This window comes from Eucyclogobius newberryi, unplaced genomic scaffold, assembly GCF_026437365.1.
Source record: "Eucyclogobius newberryi isolate DKJ021-1_F unplaced genomic scaffold, fEucNew1.0.hap1 SCAF_20, whole genome shotgun sequence".
Lineage (NCBI taxonomy): Eukaryota > Metazoa > Chordata > Actinopteri > Gobiiformes > Gobiidae > Eucyclogobius > Eucyclogobius newberryi.
Window position 1 is genome coordinate 30,254,718 of NW_027315835.1, and position 21,177 is coordinate 30,275,894.

Sequence of the window (21,177 nt, forward strand, 5' to 3'; positions counted from 1 at the left end):
CTTATGGGAGGCAGAGGAGTGTGATCCCTCTGTAGTTGGAACACACCCTCTGGTCCCCCTTCTTGAACAGAGGGACCACCACCTTGGTGTGCCAGTCCAGAGGCACGGTCCCCGACCGCCATGCCATGTTGCAGAGACGTGTCAGCCAAGACAGTCCTACAACATCCAGAGACTTTAGGTACTCAGGGCTGATCTCATCCAACAACCTCACTAACTTCAGCTTGGGGGATGGACGAGTCAGCCTCCGAGTCCTCAGTCTCTGCTTCCTCTTCAGAAAACGTGACAGTGGAATTAAGATAAGATAAGATAAGATAAGATATTCCTTTATTGTCCCACATGGGGAAATTTCATTGGTGCAACGCAGGTAGATACAGAGGTAGATCCAGAAGAACAGATCACTTATAGGAAGTCTGAAAAACACTTTCAGTAGAAGATCTCCTATAAATAAATAAAAACTCCCATAGACAAATAAATAAATAAATACCATTGCATGTGATCACGGCAGTAATTGCACATGAATATGTGTCACGACAGCACATGAATTGCAAATGAATTTCACAGTAATTGCACATGAATTGCACATGAATTCCAACAGCAATTGCACATATGACAGAATTGCACATCAGTATTAGGTTAGGTCAGTATTACGAGTGTTCAGTACTAACAGTTATTGTTATAAAGTCTGACAGCAGCAGGAAGGAAAGACCTACGGAACCTTTCCTTCACACATCGAGGGTGGATCGATGTTAAGGATTAGGTTAGGACTTAAGAATTAAGGAGATCCTCAAAGTCCTTCCACCGTCCGACGACATCCCCAGTCGAGGTCAGCAGGTCTCCACCCGCACCATCAAAGGTGTTGGGAGAAGCACTGTTTCCCCCTTCTGAGGCGCCGGACGGTTTGCCAGAAGTTCTTTGGGGCCGACCGATAGTCCTCCTCCATGGCCTCTCCAAACTCCTCCCAGCCCCAGGTTTTTGCCTCTGCAACAGCACAAGTTGCGGTGCGCCTGGCCCGCTGATACCTGTCAACTACTACTATAGTTACATACTTTTTTACAATGGATTACTCCTGAACAAAAAGGGATTACCCCGAAGGATCCCTACCTTACATAGACACTTGAAACCGTGTTTCCTCACCTCATTGTCCAGGCTGCGAATGTCTTTGGAGAAGCGTTTACACTCCAGCTCCATGTCCTCCACCTGGATATCCCTCCAAGGGGTGGCCTTCCACACAGCCATGCTGGAGTCTATTACACTGATCATGTCCCAAAGCTTTTTGAGTAGGCCCGCTTCATGCCTAGGGCCCAGCGAAGAGAAGATGGTGATTACTGTGAAAGTACAATACTTCAAATGGGCTGGGCTGTACCTGCACTGGCGCAGCTGTCTGAAGTCAGGAACAGTGAGCTCGAACAGGCCAGCAGACTGCACCAGGGAGCCCATAACCGCCTCGTGCTCCTGGATCTGCTTATGGAAGGAGTTCAGCAGTTGGTAGGGAGTCTGACAGTCGAACCTGGAAACAGTGGAGAGAGAGAAGGACTCACACAGGAAAAGGTTGTACAGCAGTCATATAGTCTTTTTCCTCCAGAAGAATGTGCATGTTTTATGAGCTGCATTTTCTGCACTTTGAGATCATTACAACCCTGACCCACGTCACCAGTAGTGGTTTCTAGCATAATGTGTCAGAATGTTCTTGTCTTTCTGTGATTTTTAATTGTTTGTTAGATATTCGTCACCATGACAACAGCAGTCTCAGTGCTGTTCAAATGAGTTGTTGATTAAGAGGAAATCTGTGTTCAACCTTTTCAAGGACTTTGCCCCAAAATGTCAGATTGGAGATGGGCCGGTCATGACTCAGGACTGCAGCATCAAGACTGCTCTTCTTTAGGATAGGCTTTATGACCACTCCCCCTGACCCCTGCTCCTCTTTAGGAGAGGATTTATGAGCGCAGTTTTCAAAGACATTGGGAATGTTCCAGATTGAAGCGACATGTTAACTATGTGAGTGAAGATGCTAACAAACTGTTCAGCACAGACTTTAGAAATTTGGTGGGTAACACATCAAGGCAGCATGTAGATGAACTCAGACTGGTGATGATCTCATGGACAGTTTTGTCAGTTACAGGTGCAAAGTGAGTTAGCTCTAAGTGTCTTGGTGGTTTTAGGGTCATTTTTTGCATTGTGGGATTTATAGCATTTTTAATGACCTGAACTTTGTCATTAAAGAATAATGCAAACTCATTACACTTGGATGTGGAAATGAGTTCTAACGGCAGCTGAGCTGGAGGGTTTGTTCATATGTTACTGTGGCAACAGGACACGCCCCTTGTTATTGCAGCTTCCAATTATTTCAGAGAAATATCTTTCCCTAGTTCTACATAAGATTAGGTTGTACATGTTCAGCTTCTCTTTGTAAATCTCTTTTTGAACCTGGAGCTTTGACTTGCACCCTTTCCGTTCGGCCGGTGACACTCCCTTTTCTGTGCCTTGACCCAATCATCATGTCTCCATGGCAACTTCTGCTTATTTTTATGATGGATGTTTTAGCTCCATTTAAAGGACACATACTCAAATGAAAAAAACAGACAAACAGACGGAGAGAGAACACTTGATTCTCTGTTTTAAACACATCATGGTGCGTTGCACAGATAAGAGCGCTGACATGGGTCCAGACCCTGGGTTTGGGTGGAACATTACGTTTGTGGACCTCGAGCACATTCTTCTAGTCTGTTCTTCTACACCATAATTATTACAATTATGCCCTTCAGAATGTAACCTTTAGCAAAAACACACCGGAGCCCCTGAACCTGAAGGGCCCGTCATGGCGCTCACACAATGACCTGCGCTCGTACCTGAAGGGCCCGTCATGGAGATGACCTGCCCTTGTACCTGAAGGGCCCGTCATGGCGCGTGCTTGTACCTGAAGGGCCCGTCATGGCGCGTGCTTGTACCTGAAGGGCCCGTCATGGCGGAAGTGCTCTCTGAACGTGTGCTGCTCCACGTCAAAGGAAGCACACTGTCTCCGAAGATCTGCCACTTGGACAGCCTGCAGCGGCGCCACCTGCTGTTTGACGAGCACAGTCTGTTTCTTCAGATTGTTCCACTTCTCTGGCAGCTCCTGGAGGCACAAACAGATAAACACATCCAGGTTTGTGAAGATGATTAAGGCGGAGGAGGAGACGCACAGGAGAGAGCCAGGAGGAGCAGGCCAAATGATTTACTTATTACTTTAGTTTAGAAAAGCTACATTTGCTCATGACGTCCTCCAGCTGGTTCAGGTTCATATTTTACATTTGTCTAATGAAGTGAACTGGCTGCAGAGTCCTACCTGCCACCAGAAGGGGGCAGTACACTATGTAGGAAGCCGTGTCTGAGAGAAATGACAAGAAATGAAACTAGAAGTCGTGCAATGGCCAAACACCAGTGAGTGACTGCGTAATGTCAAGATCACTGAAACACTTGATCCTTTATACGCCCTTTATACGCCCTTTAGATGACATTCATACTCCTATTTACACCCTTTATATGTTCTTTATACACTCTTTATGTCCTTTTTACACCCTTTATTATGTCCTTTTCACACCCTTTATATGTCCTTTATACACCCTTTATACTCCTCTATACACCCGTAATACTCCTTTATACAGCCTTTTTATTCCTTTATTCACAGTTTAAACTCCTTTATCGCCCGTTATACTCCTTTATACGCCTGTTATACACCTTTGTACGCCTGTTTTACTACTTTAAACGCCTGTTATACTACTTTATACCCCTGTTATACACTTTTATACGCCTGTTATACTACTTTAAAACGCCTGTTATACTCCTTTATACCCCTGTTATACACCTTTATACGCCTGTTATACTACTTTAAACGCCTATATACACCTTTATACGCCTGTTATACACCTTTATACGCCTGTTATACTACTTTAAACGCCTGTTATACTCCTTTATACCCCTGTTATACACCTTTATACGCCTGTTATACTACTTTAAACGCCTATATACACCTTTATACGCCTGTTATACACCTTTGTACGCCTGTTATACTACTTTAAACGCCTGTTATACTCCTTTATACCCCTGTTATACACCTTTATACGCCTGTTATACTACTTTAAACGCCTGTATACACCTTTATACGCCGTTATACTCCTTTATACGCCTGTTATATTACTTTAAACGCCTGTTATGCTCCTTTATACGTCTATTATACTCCTTTATACGCCTGTTATACACCTTTATACGCCGTTATACAACTTTATAAGCCTGTTGTACTCCTTTATACGCCTGTTATACTACTTTAAACGCCTGTTATACTCCTTTATACCCCTGTTATACACCTTTATACGCCTGTTATACTACTTTAAACGCCTATATACACCTTTATACGCCTGTTATACACCTTTGTACGCCTGTTATACTACTTTAAACGCCTGTTATACTCCTTTATACCCCTGTTATACACCTTTATACGCCTGTTATACTACTTTAAACGCCTGTTATACACCTTTATACGCCTGTTATACTACTTTAAATGCCTGTTATACACCTTTAGACGCCTGATATACTCCTTTATACGCCTGTTATACACCTTTATACGCCGTTATACACCTTAATACGCCTGTTATACTCCTTTATACGCCTGTTATACACCTTTATACGCCTTTATACTCCTTTATACGCCTGTTATACTACTTTAAACGCCGTTATACTCCTTTATACGCCTGTTATACACCTTTATACGCCTGTTATACTACTTTAAACGCCTGTATACACCTTTATATGCCGTTATACTCCTTTATACGCCTGTTATACTACTTTAAACGCCTGTTATACTCCTTTATATGCCTGTTATACTACTTTAAACGCCTGTTATAAACCTTTATACGTCTGTTTTACTCCTTTATACGCCTGCTATACACCTTTATACGCCTGTTATACTCCTTTATACGCCTGTTATACTACTTTATACCCCTGTTATACACCTTTATACGCCTGTTATACTACTTTAAACGCCTATATACACCTTTATACGCCTGTTATACACCTTTGTACGCCTGTTATACTACTTTAAACGCCTGTTATACTCCTTTATACCCCTGTTATACACCTTTATACGCCTGTTTTACTACTTTAAACGCCTGTATACACCTTTATACGCCGTTATACTCCTTTATACGCCTGTTATACTACTTTAAACGCCTGTTATGCTCCTTTATACGTCTATTATACTCCTTTATACGCCTGTTATACACCTTTATACGCCGTTATACAACTTTATAAGCCTGTTGTACTCCTTTATACATCTGTTATACTACTTTAAACGCCTGTTATACTCCTTTATACCCCTGTTATACACCTTTATACGCCTGTTATACTACTTTAAACGCCTATATACACCTTTATACGCCTGTTATACACCTTTGTACGCCTGTTATACTACTTTAAACGCCTGTTATACTCCTTTATACCCCTGTTATACACCTTTATACGCCTGTTATACTACTTTAAACGCCTGTTATACACCTTTAGACGCCTGATATACTCCTTTATACGCCTGTTATACACTTTTATACGCCGTTATACACCTTAATACGCCTGTTATACTCCTTTATACGCCTGTTATACACCTTTATACGCCTTTATACTCCTTTATACGCCTGTTATACTACTTTAAACGCCGTTATACTCCTTTATACGCCTGTTATACACCTTTATACGCCTGTTATACTACTTTAAAACGCCTGTTATACTCCTTTATATGCCTGTTATACTACTTTAAACGCCTGTTATAAACCTTTATACGTCTGTTTTACTCCTTTATACGCCTGCTATACACCTTTATACGCCTGTTATACTCCTTTATACGCCGTTATACTCCTTTATGCGCCTGTTATACACCTTTATACTACTTTAAACGCCTATTATACACCTTTATACGTCTGTTATACTACTTTAAACGCCTGCTATACACCTTTATACGCCTGTTATACTCCTTTATACGCCGTTATACTCCTTTATACGCCGTTATACACCTTTATACGCCTGTTATACTACTTTAAACGTCTGTTATACACCTTTATACGCCTCTTATACTACTTTAAACATCTATTATACACCTTTATACATCTGTTATACTACTTTAAACGCCTGTTATACACCTTAATACGCCTGTTATACACCTTTATACACCTTTATACGCCATTATACTCCTTTATACGCCTGTTATACTACATTACACGCCTGTTATACTCCTTTATACGCCTGTTATACTACTTTAAACGTCTGTTATACACCTTTATACGCCTCTTATACTACTTTAAACATCTATTATACACCTTTATACATCTGTTATACTACTTTAAACGCCTGTTATACACCTTAATACGCCTGTTATACACCTTTATACGCCGTTATACACCTTTATACGCCATTATACTCCTTTATACGCCTGTTATACTACATTACACGCCTGTTATACTCCTTTATACGCCTGTTATACTACTTTAAACGCCTGTTATACTCCTTTATACGCCTGTTATACACCTTTATACGCCGTTATACACCTTTATACGCCTGTTATACTACTTTAAACGCCTGTTATACTCCTTTATACGCCTGTTATACTACATTACACGCCTGTTATACTCCTTTATACGCCTGTTATACTACTTTAAACGCCTGTTATACTCCTTTATACGCCTGTTATACTACTTTAAACGCCTGTTATACTCCTGTATACCCCTGTTATACACCTTTATACGCCTGTTATACTACTTTAAACACCTGTATACACCTTTATACGCCAATATACTCCTTTATACGCCTGTTATACTACTTTAAACGCCTGTATACACCTTTATACGCCGTTATACTCCTTTATACGCCTGTTATACTACTTTAAACGCCTGTTATGCTCCTTTATACGTCTATTATACTCCTTTATACGCCTGTTATACACCTTTATACGCCGTTATACACCTTTATACGCCTGTTATACTCCTTTATACGCCTGTCATACTACTTTAAACGCCTGTTATACACCTTTAGACGCCTGTTATACTCCTTTATACGCCTGTTATACACCTTTATACGCCGTTATACACCTTTATACGCCTGTTATACTCCTTTATACGCCTGTTATACACCTTTATACGCCTTTATACTCCTTTATACGCCTGTTATACTACTTTAAACGCCGTTATACTCCTTTATACGCCTGCTATACACCTTTATACGCCTGTTATACTCCTTTATACGCCTGCTATACACCTTTATACGCCTGTTATACACCTTTATACGCCGTTATACACCTTTATACGCCTGTTATACTCCTTTATACGCCTGTCATACTACTTTAAACGCCTGTTATACACCTTTATACGCCTGTTATACTACTTTAAATGCCTGTTATACACCTTTAGACGCCTGTTATACTCCTTAATACGCCTGTTATACACCTTTATACGCCGTTATACACCTTTATACGCCTGTTATACTCCTTTATACGCCTGTTATACACCTTTATACGCCTTTATACTCCTTTATACGCCTGTTATACTACTTTAAACGCCGTTATACTCCTTTATACGCCTGTTATACACCTTTATACGCCTGTTATACTACTTTAAACGCCTGTTATACACCTTTATACGCCTGTTATACTACTTTAAATGCCTGTTATACACCTTTAGACGCCTGTTATACTCCTTTATACGCCTGTTATACACCTTTATACGCCATTATACACCTTTATACGCCTGTTATACTCCTTTATACGCCTGTTATACACCTTTATACGCCATTATACACCTTTATACGCCTGTTATACTACTTTAAACGCCGTTATACTCCTTTATACGCCTGTTATACACCTTTATACGCCTGTTATACTACTTTAAACGCCTGTATACACCTTTATATGCCGTTATACTCCTTTATACGCCTGTTATACTACTTTAAACGCCTGTTATACTCCTTTATATGCCTGTTATACTACTTTAAACGCCTGTTATAAACCTTTATACGTCTGTTTTACTACTTTAAACGCCTGCTATACACCTTTATACGCCTGTTATACTCCTTTATACGCCGTTATACTCCTTTATACGCCGTTATACACCTTTATACGCCTGTTATACTACTTTAAACGTCTGTTATACACCTTTATACGCCTCTTATACTACTTTAAACATCTATTATACACCTTTATACATCTGTTATACTACTTTAAACGCCTGTTATACACCTTAATACGCCTGTTATACACCTTTATACACCTTTATACGCCATTATACTCCTTTATACGCCTGTTATACTACATTACACGCCTGTTATACTCCTTTATACGCCTGTTATACTACTTTAAACGCCGTTATACTCCTTTATACGCCTGTTATACACCTTTAAACGCCTGTTATACTCCTTTATACGCCTGTTATACACCTTTATACGCCGTTATACACCTTTATACGCCTGTTATACTACTTTAAACGCCTGTTATACTCCTTTATACGCCTGTTATACTACATTACACGCCTGTTATACTCCTTTATACGCCTGTTATACTACTTTAAACGCCTGTTATACTCCTTTATACGCCTGTTATACTACTTTAAACGCCTGTTATACTCCTGTATACCCCTGTTATACACCTTTATACGCCTGTTATACTACTTTAAACGCCTGTATACACCTTTATACGCCGTTATACTCCTTTATACGCCTGTTATACTACTTTAAACGCCTGTATACACCTTTATACGCCATTATACTCCTTTATACGCCTGTTATACTACTTTAAACGCCTGTTATGCTCCTTTATACGTCTATTATACTCCTTTATACGCCTGTTATACACCTTTATACGCCGTTATACACCTTTATACGCCTGTTATACTCCTTTATACGCCTGTCATACTACTTTAAACGCCTGTTATACACCTTTATACGCCTGTTATACTACTTTAAATGCCTGTTATACACCTTTAGACGCCTGTTATACTCCTTTATACGCCTGTTATACACCTTTATACGCCGTTATACACCTTTATACGCCTGTTATACTCCTTTATACGCCTGCTATACACCTTTATACGCCTGTTATACACCTTTATACGCCGTTATACACCTTTATACGCCTGTTATACTCCTTTATACGCCTGTCATACTACTTTAAACGCCTGTTATACACCTTTATACGCCTGTTATACTACTTTAAATGCCTGTTATACACCTTTAGACGCCTGTTATACTCCTTAATACGCCTGTTATACACCTTTATACGCCGTTATACACCTTTATACGCCTGTTATACTCCTTTATACGCCTGTTATACACCTTTATACGCCTTTATACTCCTTTATACGCCTGTTATACTACTTTAAACGCCGTTATACTCCTTTATACGCCTGTTATACACCTTTATACGCCTGTTATACTACTTTAAACGCCTGTTATACACCTTTATACGCCTGTTATACTACTTTAAATGCCTGTTATACACCTTTAGACGCCTGTTATACTCCTTTATACGCCTGTTATACACCTTTATACGCCATTATACACCTTTATACGCCTGTTATACTCCTTTATACGCCTGTTATACACCTTTATACGCCATTATACACCTTTATACGCCTGTTATACTACTTTAAACGCCGTTATACTCCTTTATACGCCTGTTATACACCTTTATACGCCTGTTATACTACTTTAAACGCCTGTATACACCTTTATATGCCGTTATACTCCTTTATACGCCTGTTATACTACTTTAAACGCCTGTTATACTCCTTTATATGCCTGTTATACTACTTTAAACGCCTGTTATAAACCTTTATACGTCTGTTTTACTACTTTAAACGCCTGCTATACACCTTTATACGCCTGTTATACTCCTTTATACGCCGTTATACTCCTTTATACGCCGTTATACACCTTTATACGCCTGTTATACTACTTTAAACGTCTGTTATACACCTTTATACGCCTCTTATACTACTTTAAACATCTATTATACACCTTTATACATCTGTTATACTACTTTAAACGCCTGTTATACACCTTAATACGCCTGTTATACACCTTTATACACCTTTATACGCCATTATACTCCTTTATACGCCTGTTATACTACATTACACGCCTGTTATACTCCTTTATACGCCTGTTATACTACTTTAAACGCCGTTATACTCCTTTATACGCCTGTTATACACCTTTAAACGCCTGTTATACTCCTTTATACGCCTGTTATACACCTTTATACGCCGTTATACACCTTTATACGCCTGTTATACTACTTTAAACGCCTGTTATACTCCTTTATACGCCTGTTATACTACATTACACGCCTGTTATACTCCTTTATACGCCTGTTATACTACTTTAAACGCCTGTTATACTCCTTTATACGCCTGTTATACTACTTTAAACGCCTGTTATACTCCTGTATACCCCTGTTATACACCTTTATACGCCTGTTATACTACTTTAAACGCCTGTATACACCTTTATACGCCGTTATACTCCTTTATACGCCTGTTATACTACTTTAAACGCCTGTATACACCTTTATACGCCATTATACTCCTTTATACGCCTGTTATACTACTTTAAACGCCTGTTATGCTCCTTTATACGTCTATTATACTCCTTTATACGCCTGTTATACACCTTTATACGCCGTTATACACCTTTATACGCCTGTTATACTCCTTTATACGCCTGTCATACTACTTTAAACGCCTGTTATACACCTTTATACGCCTGTTATACTACTTTAAATGCCTGTTATACACCTTTAGACGCCTGTTATACTCCTTTATACGCCTGTTATACACCTTTATACGCCGTTATACACCTTTATACGCCTGTAATACTCCTTTATACGCCTGTTATACACCTTTATACGCCTTTATACTCCTTTATACGCCTGTTATACTACTTTAAACGCCGTTATACTCCTTTATACGCCTGCTATACACCTTTATACGCCTGTTATACTCCTTTATACGCCGTTATACTCCTTTATGCGCCTGTTATACACCTTTATACTACTTTAAACGCCTATTATACACCTTTATACGTCTGTTATACTACTTTAAACGCCTGCTATACACCTTTATACGCCTGTTATACTCCTTTATACGCCGTTATACTCCTTTATACGCCGTTATACACCTTTATACGCCTGTTATACTACTTTAAACGTCTGTTATACACCTTTATACGCCTCTTATACTACTTTAAACATCTATTATACACCTTTATACATCTGTTATACTACTTTAAACGCCTGTTATACACCTTAATACGCCTGTTATACACCTTTATACGCCGTTATACACCTTTATACGCCATTATACTCCTTTATACGCCTGTTATACTACATTACACGCCTGTTATACTCCTTTATACGCCTGTTATACTACTTTAAACGCCTTTTATACTCCTTTATACGCCTGTTATACACCTTTATACGCCGTTATACACCTTTATACGCCTGTTATACTACTTTAAACGCCTGTTATACTCCTTTATACGCCTGTTATACTACATTACACGCCTGTTATACTCCTTTATATGCCTGTTATACTACTTTAAACGCCTGTTATACTCCTTTATACGCCTTTATACACCTTTATACGCCTGTTATACTACTTTAAACGTCTGTTATACACCTTTATACGCCTCTTATACTACTTTAAACATCTATTATACACCTTTATACATCTGTTATACTACTTTAAACGCCTGTTATACACCTTAATACGCCTGTTATACACCTTTATACACCTTTATACGCCATTATACTCCTTTATACGCCTGTTATACTACATTACACGCCTGTTATACTCCTTTATACGCCTGTTATACTACTTTAAACGCCGTTATACTCCTTTATACGCCTGTTATACACCTTTAAACGCCTGTTATACTCCTTTATACGCCTGTTATACACCTTTATACGCCGTTATACACCTTTATACGCCTGTTATACTACTTTAAACGCCTGTTATACTCCTTTATACGCCTGTTATACTACATTACACGCCTGTTATACTCCTTTATACGCCTGTTATACTACTTTAAACGCCTGTTATACTCCTTTATACGCCTGTTATACTACTTTAAACGCCTGTTATACTCCTGTATACCCCTGTTATACACCTTTATACGCCTGTTATACTACTTTAAACGCCTGTATACACCTTTATACGCCGTTATACTCCTTTATACGCCTGTTATACTACTTTAAACGCCTGTATACACCTTTATACGCCATTATACTCCTTTATACGCCTGTTATACTACTTTAAACGCCTGTTATGCTCCTTTATACGTCTATTATACTCCTTTATACGCCTGTTATACACCTTTATACGCCGTTATACACCTTTATACGCCTGTTATACTCCTTTATACGCCTGTCATACTACTTTATACGCCTGTTATACACCTTTATACGCCTGTTATACTACTTTAAATGCCTGTTATACACCTTTAGACGCCTGTTATACTCCTTTATACGCCTGTTATACACCTTTATACGCCGTTATACACCTTTATACGCCTGTAATACTCCTTTATACGCCTGTTATACACCTTTATACGCCTTTATACTCCTTTATACGCCTGTTATACTACTTTAAACGCCGTTATACTCCTTTATACGCCTGCTATACACCTTTATACGCCTGTTATACTCCTTTATACGCCGTTATACTCCTTTATGCGCCTGTTATACACCTTTATACTACTTTAAACGCCTATTATACACCTTTATACGTCTGTTATACTACTTTAAACGCCTGCTATACACCTTTATACGCCTGTTATACTCCTTTATACGCCGTTATACTCCTTTATACGCCGTTATACACCTTTATACGCCTGTTATACTACTTTAAACGTCTGTTATACACCTTTATACGCCTCTTATACTACTTTAAACATCTATTATACACCTTTATACATCTGTTATACTACTTTAAACGCCTGTTATACACCTTAATACGCCTGTTATACACCTTTATACGCCGTTATACACCTTTATACGCCATTATACTCCTTTATACGCCTGTTATACTACATTACACGCCTGTTATACTCCTTTATACGCCTGTTATACTACTTTAAACGCCTGTTATACTCCTTTATACGCCTGTTATACACCTTTATACGCCGTTATACACCTTTATACGCCTGTTATACTACTTTAAACGCCTGTTATACTCCTTTATACGCCTGTTATACTACATTACACGCCTGTTATACTCCTTTATATGCCTGTTATACTACTTTAAACGCCTGTTATACTCCTTTATACGCCTGTTATACTACTTTAAACGCCTGTTATACTCCTGTATACCCCTGTTATACACCTTTATACGCCTGTTATACTACTTTAAACGCCTGTATACACCTTTATACGCCGTTATACTCCTTTATACGCCTGTTATACTACTTTAAACGCCTGTATACACCTTTATACGCCGTTATACTCCTTTATACGCCTGTTATACTACTTTAAACGCCTGTTATGCTCCTTTATACGTCTATAATACTCCTTTATACGCCTGTTATACACCTTTATACGCCGTTATACACCTTTATACGCCTGTTATACTCCTTTATACGCCTGTCATACTACTTTAAACGCCTGTTATACACCTTTATACGCCTGTTATACTACTTTAAATGCCTGTTATACACCTTTAGACGCCTGTTATACTCCTTTATACGCCTGTTATACACCTTTATACGCCGTTATACACCTTTATACGCCTGTAATACTCCTTTATACGCCTGTTATACACCTTTATACGCCTTTATACTCCTTTATACGCCTGTTATACTACTTTAAACGCCGTTATACTCCTTTATACGCCTGCTATACACCTTTATACGCCTGTTATACTCCTTTATACGCCGTTATACTCCTTTATGCGCCTGTTATACACCTTTATACTACTTTAAACGCCTATTATACACCTTTATACGTCTGTTATACTACTTTAAACGCCTGCTATACACCTTTATACGCCTGTTATACTCCTTTATACGCCGTTATACTCCTTTATACGCCGTTATACACCTTTATACGCCTGTTATACTACTTTAAACGTCTGTTATACACCTTTATACGCCTCTTATACTACTTTAAACATCTATTATACACCTTTATACATCTGTTATACTACTTTAAACGCCTGTTATACACCTTAATACGCCTGTTATACACCTTTATACGCCGTTATACACCTTTATACGCCATTATACTCCTTTATACGCCTGTTATACTACATTACACGCCTGTTATACTCCTTTATACGCCTGTTATACACCTTTATACGCCTGTTATACTACTTTAAACGCCTGTTATACTCCTTTATACGCCTGTTATACTACATTACACGCCTGTTATACTCCTTTATACGCCTGTTATACTACTTTAAACGCCTGTTATACTCCTTTATACGCCTGTTATACTACTTTAAACGCCTGTTATACTCCTGTATACCCCTGTTATACACCTTTATACGCCTGTTATACTACTTTAAACGCCTGTATACACCTTTATACGCCGTTATACTCCTTTATACGCCTGTTATACTACTTTAAACGCCTGTATACACCTTTATACGCCGTTATACTCCTTTATACGCCTGTTATACTACTTTAAACGCCTGTTATGCTCCTTTATACGTCTATTATACTCCTTTATACGCCTGTTATACACCTTTATACGCCGTTATACACCTTTATACGCCTGTTATACTCCTTTATACGCCTGTCATACTACTTTAAACGCCTGTTATACACCTTTATACGCCTGTTATACTACTTTAAATGCCTGTTATACACCTTTAGACGCCTGTTATACTCCTTTATACGCCTGTTATACACCTTTATACGCCGTTATACACCTTTATACGCCTGTTATACTCCTTTATACGCCTGTTATACACCTTTATACGCCTTTATACTCCTTTATACGCCTGTTATACTACTTTAAACGCCGTTATACTCCTTTATACGCCTGTTATACACCTTTATACGCCTGTTATACTACTTTAAACGCCTGTTATACACCTTTATACGCCTGTTATACTACTTTAAACGTCTGTTATACACCTTTATACGCCTCTTATACTACTTTAAACATCTATTATACACCTTTATACATCTGTTATACTACTTTAAACGCCTGTTATACACCTTAATACGCCTGTTATACACCTTTATACGCCGTTATACACCTTTATACGCCATTATACTCCTTTATACGCCTGTTATACTACATTACACGCCTGTTATACTCCTTTATACGCCTGTTATACTACTTTAAACGCCTGTTATACTCCTTTATACGCCTGTTATACACCTTTATACGCCGTTATACACCTTTATACGCCTGTTATACTACTTTAAACGCCTGTTATACTCCTTTATACGCCTGTTATACTACATTACACGCCTGTTATACTCCTTTATACGCCTGTTATACTACTTTAAACGCCTGTTATACTCCTTTATACGCCTGTTATACTACTTTAAACGCCTGTTATACTCCTGTATACCCCTGTTATACACCTTTATACGCCTGTTATACTACTTTAAACGCCTGTATACACCTTTATACGCCGTTATACTCCTTTATACGCCTGTTATACTACTTTAAACGCCTGTATACACCTTTATACGCCGTTATACTCCTTTATACGCCTGTTATACTACTTTAAACGCCTGTTATGCTCCTTTATACGTCTATTATACTCCTTTATACGCCTGTTATACACCTTTATACGCCGTTATACACCTTTATACGCCTGTTATACTCCTTTATACGCCTGTCATACTACTTTAAACGCCTGTTATACACCTTTATACGCCTGTTATACTACTTTAAATGCCTGTTATACACCTTTAGACGCCTGTTATACTCCTTTATACGCCTGTTATACACCTTTATACGCCATTATACTCCTTTATACGCCTGTTATACTACATTACACGCCTGTTATACTCCTTTATACGCCTGTTATACTACTTTAAACGCCTGTTATACTCCTTTATACGCCTGTTATACACCTTTATACGCCGTTATACACCTTTATACGCCTGTTATACTACTTTAAACGCCTGTTATACTCCTTTATACGCCTGTTATACTACATTACACGCCTGTTATACTCCTTTATATGCCTGTTATACTACTTTAAACGCCTGTTATACTCCTTTATACGCCTGTTATACTACTTTAAACGCCTGTTATACTCCTGTATACCCCTGTTATACACCTTTATACGCCTGTTATACTACTTTAAACGCCTGTATACACCTTTATACGCCGTTATACTCCTTTATACGCCTGTTATACTACTTTAAACGCCTGTATACACCTTTATACGCCGTTATACTCCTTTATACGCCTGTTATACTACTTTAAACGCCTGTTATGCTCCTTTATACGTCTATAATACTCCTTTATACGCCTGTTATACACCTTTATACGCCGTTATACACCTTTATACGCCTGTTATACTCCTTTATACGCCTGTCATACTACTTTAAACGCCTGTTATACACCTTTATACGCCTGTTATACTACTTTAAATGCCTGTTATACACCTTTAGACGCCTGTTATACTCCTTTATACGCCTGTTATACACCTTTATACGCCGTTATACACCTTTATACGCCTGTAATACTCCTTTATACGCCTGTTATACACCTTTATACGCCTTTATACTCCTTTATACGCCTGTTATACTACTTTAAACGCCGTTATACTCCTTTATACGCCTGCTATACACCTTTATACGCCTGTTATACTCCTTTATACGCCGTTATACTCCTTTATGCGCCTGTTATACACCTTTATACTACTTTAAACGCCTATTATACACCTTTATACGTCTGTTATACTACTTTAAACGCCTGCTATACACCTTTATACGCCTGTTATACTCCTTTATACGCCGTTATACTCCTTTATACGCCGTTATACACCTTTATACGCCTGTTATACTACTTTAAACGTCTGTTATACACCTTTATACGCCTCTTATACTACTTTAAACATCTATTATACACCTTTATACATCTGTTATACTACTTTAAACGCCTGTTATACACCTTAATACGCCTGTTATACACCTTTATACGCCGTTATACACCTTTATACGCCATTATACTCCTTTATACGCCTGTTATACTACATTACACGCCTGTTATACTCCTTTATACGCCTGTTATACACCTTTATACGCCTGTTATACTACTTTAAACGCCTGTTATACTCCTTTATACGCCTGTTATACTACATTACACGCCTGTTATACTCCTTTATACGCCTGTTATACTACTTTAAACGCCTGTTATACTCCTTTATACGCCTGTTATACTACTTTAAACGCCTGTTATACTCCTGTATACCCCTGTTATACACCTTTATACGCCTGTTATACTACTTTAAACGCCTGTATACACCTTTATACGCCGTTATACTCCTTTATACGCCTGTTATACTACTTTAAACGCCTGTATACACCTTTATACGCCGTTATACTCCTTTATACGCCTGTTATACTACTTTAAACGCCTGTTATGCTCCTTTATACGTCTATTATACTCCTTTATACGCCTGTTATACACCTTTATACGCCGTTATACACCTTTATACGCCTGTTATACTCCTTTATACGCCTGTCATACTACTTTAAACGCCTGTTATACACCTTTATACGCCTGTTATACTACTTTAAATGCCTGTTATACACCTTTAGACGCCTGTTATACTCCTTTATACGCCTGTTATACACCTTTATACGCCGTTATACACCTTTATACGCCTTTATACTCCTTTATACGCCTGTTATACTACTTTAAACGCCGTTATACTCCTTTATACGCCTGTTATACACCTTTATACGCCTGTTATACTACTTTAAACGCCTGTTATACACCTTTATACGCCTGTTATACTACTTTAAACGTCTGTTATACACCTTTATACGCCTCTTATACTACTTTAAACATCTATTATACACCTTTATACATCTGTTATACTACTTTAAACGCCTGTTATACACCTTAATACGCCTGTTATACACCTTTATACGCCGTTATACACCTTTATACGCCATTATACTCCTTTATACGCCTGTTATACTACATTACACGCCTGTTATACTCCTTTATACGCCTGTTATACTACTTTAAACGCCTGTTATACTCCTTTATACGCCTGTTATACACCTTTATACGCCGTTATACACCTTTATACGCCTGTTATACTACTTTAAACGCCTGTTATACTCCTTTATACGCCTGTTATACTACATTACACGCCTGTTATACTCCTTTATACGCCTGTTATACTACTTTAAACGCCTGTTATACTCCTTTATACGCCTGTTATACTACTTTAAACGCCTGTTATACTCCTGTATACCCCTGTTATACACCTTTATACGCCTGTTATACTACTTTAAACGCCTGTATACACCTTTATACGCCGTTATACTCCTTTATACGCCTGTTATACTACTTTAAACGCCTGTATACACCTTTATACGCCGTTATACTCCTTTATACGCCTGTTATACTACTTTAAACGCCTGTTATGCTCCTTTATACGTCTATTATACTCCTTTATACGCCTGTTATACACCTTTATACGCCGTTATACACCTTTATACGCCTGTTATACTCCTTTATACGCCTGTCATACTACTTTAAACGCCTGTTATACACCTTTATACGCCTGTTATACTACTTTAAATGCCTGTTATACACCTTTAGACGCCTGTTATACTCCTTTATACGCCTGTTATACACCTTTATACGCCGTTATACACCTTTATACGCCTGTAATACTCCTTTATACGCCTGTTATACACCTTTATACGCCTTTATACTCCTTTATACGCCTGTTATACTACTTTAAACGCCGTTATACTCCTTTATACGCCTGCTATACACCTTTATACGCCTGTTATACTCCTTTATACGCCGTTATACTCCTTTATGCGCCTGTTATACACCTTTATACTACTTTAAACACCTATTATACACCTTTATACGTCTGTTATACTACTTTAAACGCCTGCTATACACCTTTATACGCCTGTTATACTCCTTTATACGCCGTTATACTCCTTTATACGCCGTTATACACCTTTATACGCCTGTTATACTACTTTAAACGTCTGTTATACACCTTTATACGCCTCTTATACTACTTTAAACATCTATTATACACCTTTATACATCTGTTATACTACTTTAAACGCCTGTTATACACCTTAATACGCCTGTTATACACCTTTATACGCCGTTATACACCTTTATACGCCATTATACTCCTTTATACGCCTGTTATACTACATTACACGCCTGTTATACTCCTTTATACGCCTCTTATACACCTTTATACGCCTGTTATACTACTTTAAACGCCTGTTATACTCCTTTATACGCCTGTTATACTACATTACACGCCTGTTATACTCCTTTATACGCCTGTTATACTACTTTAAACGCCTGTTATACTCCTTTATACGCCTGTTATACTACTTTAAACGCCTGTTATACTCCTGTATACCCCTGTTATACACCTTTATACGCCTGTTATACTACTTTAAACGCCTGTATACACCTTTATACGCCGTTATACTCCTTTATACGCCTGTTATACTACTTTAAACGCCTGTATACACCTTTATACGCCGTTATACTCCTTTATACGCCTGTTATACTACTTTAAACGCCTGTTATGCTCCTTTATACGTCTATTATACTCCTTTATACGCCTGTTATACACCTTTATACGCCATTATACACCTTTATACGCCTGTTATACTCCTTTATACGCCTGTCATACTACTTTAAACGCCTGTTATACACCTTTATACGCCTGTTATACTACTTTAAATGCCTGTTATACACCTTTAGACGCCTGTTATACTCCTTTATACGCCTGTTATACACCTTTATACGCCATTATACACCTTTATACGCCTGTTATACTCCTTTATACGCCTGTTATACGCCTTTATACGCCTTTATACTCCTTTATACGCCTGTTATACTACTTTAAACGCCGTTATACTCCTTTATACGCCTGTTATACACCTTTATACGCCTGTTATACTACTTTAAACGCCTGTTATACACCTTTATACGCCTGTTATACTACTTTAAATGCCTGTTATACACCTTTAGACGCCTGTTATACTCCTTTATACGCCTGTTATACACCTTTATACGCCATTATACACCTTTATACGCCTGTTATACTCCTTTAAACGCCTGTTATACACCTTTATACGCCTGTTATACTACTTTAAATGCCTGTTATACACCTTTAGACGCCTGTTATACTCCTTTATACGCCTGTTATACACCTTTATACGCCTGTTATACTCCTTTATACGCCTGTTATACACCTTTATACGCCATTATACACCTTTATACTCCTTTATACGCCTGTTATACTACTTTAAACGCCGTTATACTCCTTTATACGCCTGTTATACACCTTTATACGCCTGTTATACTACTTTAAACGCCTGTATACACCTTTATACGCCTGTTATACATCTTTATATGCCGTTATACTCCTTTATACGCCTGTTATACTACTTTAAACGCCTGTTATACTCCTTTATATGCCTGTTATACTACTTTAAACGCCTGTTATAAACCTTTATACGTCTGTTTTACTCCTTTATACGCCTGCTATACACCTTTATACGCCTGTTATACTCCTTTATACGCCGTTATACTCCTTTATGCGCCTGTTATACACCTTTATACTACTTTAAACGCCTATTATACACCTTTATACGTCTGTTATACTACTTTAAACGCCTGCTATACACCTTTATACGCCTGTTATACTCCTTTATACGCCGTTATACTCCTTTATACGCCGTTATACACCTTTATACGCCTGTTATACTACTTTAAACGTCTGTTATACACCTTTATACGCCTCTTATACTACTTTAAACATCTATTATACACCTTTATACATCTGTTATACTACTTTAAACGCCTGTTATACACCTTAATACGCCTGTTATACACCTTTATACGCCGTTATACACCTTTATACGCCTGTTATACTACATTACACGCCTGTTATACTCCTTTATACGCCT

General features: G+C 38.1%; 1 protein-coding gene across 1 annotated transcript in view; it reads right to left on the reverse strand.

The window, feature by feature from the left end:
• Positions 1-21,177, reverse strand: part of dnah9 (dynein, axonemal, heavy chain 9) — a 649,263-nt gene that overhangs the window by 524,646 nt on the left and 103,440 nt on the right. The window contains exons 21-23 of the mRNA XM_072455799.1: positions 2,946-3,112; positions 1,364-1,507; positions 1,135-1,294 (exon numbers count right to left, since the gene is read on the reverse strand). Coding sequence (XP_072311900.1) covers positions 1,135-1,294; positions 1,364-1,507; positions 2,946-3,112 — 471 coding nt within the window. The remainder of the gene's footprint in view (positions 1-1,134; positions 1,295-1,363; positions 1,508-2,945; positions 3,113-21,177) is intronic.